The sequence below is a fragment of the Dreissena polymorpha genome, chromosome 1, assembly GCF_020536995.1.
Source record: "Dreissena polymorpha isolate Duluth1 chromosome 1, UMN_Dpol_1.0, whole genome shotgun sequence".
NCBI classification, from domain to species: domain Eukaryota; kingdom Metazoa; phylum Mollusca; class Bivalvia; order Myida; family Dreissenidae; genus Dreissena; species Dreissena polymorpha.
The window spans coordinates 46,668,196-46,674,268 of NC_068355.1; the positions used below are offsets into that span (position 1 = coordinate 46,668,196).

The 6,073-nt window shown below is 36.6% G+C and overlaps 1 protein-coding gene across 1 annotated transcript; it reads left to right on the forward strand.

Moving 5' to 3' along the window:
- The first annotated feature begins 770 nt into the window (after positions 1 to 770).
- LOC127871617 (cholinesterase 1-like) lies at positions 771 to 3,765 on the forward strand. The gene is made up of 3 exons (XM_052414755.1): positions 771 to 1,197; positions 1,385 to 1,575; positions 3,748 to 3,765. The coding sequence occupies exons 1-3, from the start codon at positions 771 to 773 to the stop codon at positions 3,763 to 3,765; spliced, it is 636 nt and encodes a 211-aa protein (XP_052270715.1).
- Positions 3,766 to 6,073: the final 2,308 nt, after the last annotated feature.

Below are 6,073 nucleotides of genomic sequence, written 5' to 3' on the forward strand. Positions count from 1 at the left end.
CTTTTTCTAGAAAAAAAGAGGAGAGCAATTTAAAAAAAAAGAAGTGAATGTCACCTCTATGCCACCGTAGTTGTCTACATCTTTGAGCCACTCATCAATAAGTCGAATCAGTTCTGTTTGGCAAGAATGATTTTCTCTAAAGTCTGACGGATGTTTATTCAACACATTTGTTATTCGAAAGAATTTTTTCAATTTATTTGAAAGATGTATTTCGAATATTTTGGATATAGTTGGCAAAATTGAAATCTGACGATAGTTATTACAGTCCTCTCTGTTTGAGTCTTTATATATTGGTAAAACATACGCTTGTTTTATCAAATCGGGGAAAATTTCTGTACGAATACAATTATTAATTATCGAGGTAATTCGTAAAACAATATGCTCTCCACAGTTTTTTATAATGTTTGCACTGATCCTGTCGAGTCCCGTAGCCTTGTTAACATTTAAATTGCCAATTATTATACTTACTTTGAGAGGGGTAATGCAATTTATAGAAAATTCATGCTGTTTTAAAGATTTGTCGAGATATAAATTCAAATTAGCAAAGTTTTCTTCGTGAAATTTTAGCTTATCAACAATATTTGATATGTTTGTAAAATGCTCATTTTAGGCAATTAGGATCCTACTTTTGTACTCAACATACACACCGTTCACTAAAATTTTAATTGGCAAATTTACTTTTTTTTTTTTTCATTGTCATTATTAGATATCATTTTCAAATTTTTCCAAATGGTGACGTCATTGTGGTTACAGTAAACTATAGACTAGGAATGTTCGGATTCATTCAGAGTGCCGACGGAAAACTACCGGGTAACCAGGGTCTTTTGAATCAGCACCTTGGGATCAAATGGGTCCACGAAAACATGCACGCGTTTACAGGAAATCCAAATGACGTCACGATATTTGGCGAATCCGCGGGCGGCGCCTCAGTAGATTTTCAGTCTCTATATTTGGGTAACCAAGGCTACTTCCAACGTGTGATTGCGCAGAGTGGCACGGTGCTTGATTACCGGGCAGTGCGTGCGACACCGAACGCAGAGCCGTTCATTGCCAAGAAAGGCTGCGAGAGGGAACCGGACCCACTTAAATGTCTTCGCGAGCTTACACCCCGGCAACTCCAAGACGATGATACCAAAGACTGGCAACCATTTATAGACAGGGACTTTATTGTAGCGGCCCCACAGGAAATAATTTTTGGTAAAAATACTCACACTAAGAACGCGACAAATTTCTTTGCGTCTCTTGATCTTATGACCGGTGCTAACAATTTGACGGCGCTATGTATCTTGTATGGTTATGGAAAGTAATTCTGAACTACACATATATGGACACGTTTAATCTGAAACGAGGACAGTTTATCGATATTGCCATCCCAATGTAATAGCGGGCGTCGTCAAACCAAAGAACGACAAAATTGCGGCAATAATTGGTAAGGTCCTTGATTTCGAGTACACGGACTGGAAGCATCCGAATGACAGCGCCACCCTGCGGTTCAGTCTAACCAATATGGCCAGTGATGCGGCGTTTTTCTTCCCGACCATATCCACAGTGAAAGGGCATGCGGTGGTGGTGGTGGTAAAAGTAGTAGTAGTAGTAGTAGTAGTAGTAGTAGTAGTAGTAGTAGTAGTAGTAGTAGTAGTAGTAGTAGTAGTAGTAGTAGTCATAGTAGTAGTCATAGTAGTAGTTGTAGACCATATCCACGGTGAAAGGGCATGCGGTGGTGGTGGTGGTGGTAAATGTAGTAGTAGTAGTAGTAGTAGTAGTAGTTGTAGTAGTAGAAGTAGTAGTAGTAGTCCTTGTAGTAGTAGTAGTAGTAGTAGTAGTAGTAGTAGTAGTAGTAGTAGTAGTAGTAGTAGTAGTAAAAGTAGTAGTAGTAATAGTAGTAGTAGTAGTAGTAGTAGTAGTAGTCGTAGTAGTAGTAGTAGAAGTAGTAGTCATAGTAGTAGTCATAGTAGTAGTCGTAGTAGTAGTCATAGAAGTAGTCATAGTAGTAGTAGTAGTAGTAGTAGTAGTAGTAGTAGTAGTAGTAGTAGTAGTAGTAGTAGTAGTAGTCGTTGTAGTAGTAGTAGAGAAGAACCGTTGTTGATTGTTGAAGTTAAATCAGAAGTTCAAATAACGACGGATGTGCGTGCCGTGTCCCCGAATTGGATGTACAGTGAGGTGACCAATAACAATAAGTGTAACTTTCAGATGTGTGACCGTCAATTAACTTTCAGCATAGCGATGCGATTCTACAACAGCTCGAGCGAATATGAACACTTACTTCTAGGACAAGTCACGTTACCACAGGGACACATTGTCCGTAGAAGATCGCCACTTTGATTTTGATTTTTAAACCTTCGTTATCTTACGTTATATCTTTTTGAAGTTATGAACATTATTTAAATATAATAAAAAATTACAGTCGACGTACGAGTATACAGAAGCCATACCCGGTAACATATTATTTGTATTTATTATCTTTACCATAAAACATTATTAAAGTTATACTTAAAAATATATATTATATTATACATGTAATACGAATTTTATAATGTACACATGTAATGATACGTTTTTATTGTGCTTATATGTTATATTCCTAAGCCTTTGAGCTCCTTTGTAAAGAATCGAACAATCGGACTTTTCGTATAACGAATGAAAAGGAAAGAATGAATTTCAGAAAACGTACGCATACTCGACTTCTGTTTAAAACGTAGGAATGCATCATATAAAACATGCATGTGTGGTGGGGGTATGTGCATTTATTAATTTTAGATTTATGTATGTGTTTGTGAATTAATATTGAAAATAATAAGTTTTTATAGTTCTGCATTAAACAACTGAAAACGTGTTTAGTTAATCACTATGAGTACAATTTATCCCATTTACACATAAAATGTTTTATTCTTGCTGACAGTTTGACCGTGTGGTGACTATGACCTTAACATTTGATGCTAACACCAATTTGCAATTTTGCACACGAAAAGTTGATATGTTTGATTTATCATCTAACCATGCAATTATTTTTGAGTAATTATAAACATATAACAATTTAAATACATGTGTATGTCAGTAAGATAAACATTTTCGAATGGAGATTGCCAAAACCTTTTTTTCTAGCTTTAAACCCAAAATCGACACATTTTATGCACTGTTTGATAAACATAAATATTTTCCGAGCATTGTTCGACACTTTTCTGATCCAGTCATAGTCTCTACTTATGATAAAACATTGATTTTATTTAAACATATCTTAGTCAATAACCGATTTTCATACCGTGTTCAATCATTCATTAATCAAAAGAAGAACATAAAGATATTGAATTGTACACATGCAAACTCGGTGAAACTGTACCTGTACTGTTTCAAGAGGAGAACCCAGGGTTATCATGTTCTATGTTATTTGGTTTGATAATACGGTAGCCTCATTTGCCGCGGAAAAAGGTTTGTGACCGTTTTGTATTAAGACAGTTTGACCATTGTGAGAACGTTTTTGTTTGTGTCAATTTTGTTTGAAAACCGTTATGCCGTTGTGAGACCGTTTTGGTTTAAGACCGTTTTGTGTGAAGACCATTTTTCCGTTGTTTTGGTCTGTGATCGTTTTGATTTAAGACCGTTTGGCTGTTGAGAGACCGTTTTGGTTAATGACTGTTTTGTTTGAAAACCGTTATGCCGTTGTGAGACCGTTTTGGTTTGTTACTGTTTTGTTTTAAAACCGTTTTGTTGTTGTGAGACTGTTTGGGTTTGTGACCGTTTTGTTTTTAGACCGTTTGGCGGTTGTGAGACCGTTTTGTATTAAGACCGTTTGGCCGTTGTGAGACCGTTTTGGTTTGTTACCGTTTTGTTTTAAAACCGTTTTGAGACTGTTTGGGTTTGTGACCATTTTCTTTTTAGACCGTTTGGCCGTTGTGAGACCGTTTTGGTGTGAGACCGTTTTGTTTGAAGACCGTTTTCGGTGGTGAGACCATTTTTGGTTTGTGACTGTTTAGCCGCTGTGCGACCGTTTTGGTTTGTGACCGTTGACAATCCCTTTAAGGTCATTTTGATTGGTGGCTTGAATACTTGAAACTGTTTTATATTTAAGCATTTTGACTTGTTACTATTTTGATTTTTAACTTGTGACCCTTTAGATTTTAGCCATACGACTGTTTATTGTTTGGCCATTTGCTGCTTATATGGGATCCCTACCAGGATTTGAACCTGGATTTCCTCTCCATATGGAAAGGTGTGTTTACTTTACACTATAAGGATATTCTCATTAACAGCAATATTGGTTACAATTATTTCTGTCAATTATATTAACTTTTTCACAAAGTTTTTCCAAAAAATGTACAAAAATGCACACAAGCGACGTTATTTGGGTTTGAACATGAATTTAAAAAGCAAATTCGTTGAATTGATATCCCCTGATTCTGGACACAAAAGCTTTCTGGACGGATGGACAACGCCCTTTGACCTCAATGTGTGACCTTAACCTTAGCCCCTAGGATTATGGGTGTTGAAGGTGAAGCACCCCCAGATGATTGAGAACAACTATGGCAAGTTTCATGGCTCTGGCTCATGTGTTAAAGGAGATTAAGCTCTAAGCCTATATTAAAAAGCATTTTTTCAAGATACAAAGGGCCATAACTCCGTTATTAAAAGGTAGTGTACAATGCCATTTGGCATGCATCAACCTCTTATACATATATACTCATACCAAGTTTCAATGAAATCTGCCAAAGCACTTCCAAGATAAAGTGCCAGACGGACGGAAAGATGGACAGACGGACAACGCCAACACAATATCCCTCCGCCTATGGCGGGGGATAACAGTATACCTATTAAACTCTATACAAAAAATATATGTGCAACTCCAACAAAAGATCTTAAATAAAAATATTTTTATGGACATTTTCCCCAAACCGTTACACAGTTATATATGTTTTACACGATACCTTACTCAATATACCTATTTTAAAAGTTTAAATGTGATTCATAACAATATTTCTGAAGTGAAGTGTACAGTGAATCTTGGAATTAAAGTAGGTTACACTATGTGGGCGCATCAGACACTTTTCAGCTTGAATAAAAATTACAAATGAACGAGTGAATTGAAATTAAGATTGCATACTACTCGATACAAAAGTATGTTTTATTGCTTCATATGCAGCAACGCAAAAAAACATGCTTCCCCTGGACTCCCAGGGACTAGTGGTTTGTCATAAGCACACTTTGTCCAATTTAAGGGAACAAATATGCTTAATTGAGCATTTCCAAAAGAACTGGAACAGGTCTTGTCAGAACTATAAAATCTGTTTGCTGAAGTTCCTTCAATTAGGTTGCTAGGTTGTTTTCCTAGAAATTATATAAATTATTTTGCCTTTATTTTGTTTAAAAGACTTCTACAGAATTAATCAAATGTTTCACTTATTTTAAACTTGTTTTCATTCAGTGTAAAAACAATTAAAGCTGTAAAAAGGTCGATTTGACAAAAAAAGACTTTTATAGAATAGTAAATACTGTGAAACCATTATTATTCGTCAGACATTTATTTTTCAATATCCTAATGAACAATCATGTCACATATTCGAAACAAATAAGACTGAATTACCATAGACATGAGGCATTTAAATCCAGCGTAATCCTTGCATATACACAGGGCTCGAAATTAACACTCGTACACTCGCAAAATGCGAGTAAAAAGATTGCAAGGTAAGTTATAAACCACTATTTTTTTTTTGCAAGTAAAGAAATAGTGAAAACAAGAGCACCGCCTTGCGGGTGCAGACCGCTCATCTATTTTCTTTTTAAAGGTGAAGGGACTCTCATTTTCAATCACAAAGGAGGGAGGGGCGGAGTGAAGAGGGGTGTATAGTGTGGGGGTGTGGAATTTATTACATTATCTTCCAAAAATGCGAAAAAAAACGCAAAAAAATAAAATTCTGGGGGGGGGGGTGGGGGGTTGGGGGGGGGGGGGGTGGAGTGGGGGGGGGAGGTTTTTGGGTGCGATGGTTGGACGGTATTTCAAACATAAACTACCTATGGTAGAACCAACCATCTGGCCCACTTGGGAGGGCAGAGAAGGCGGAAGCAGGGAGAAGATTGTAAG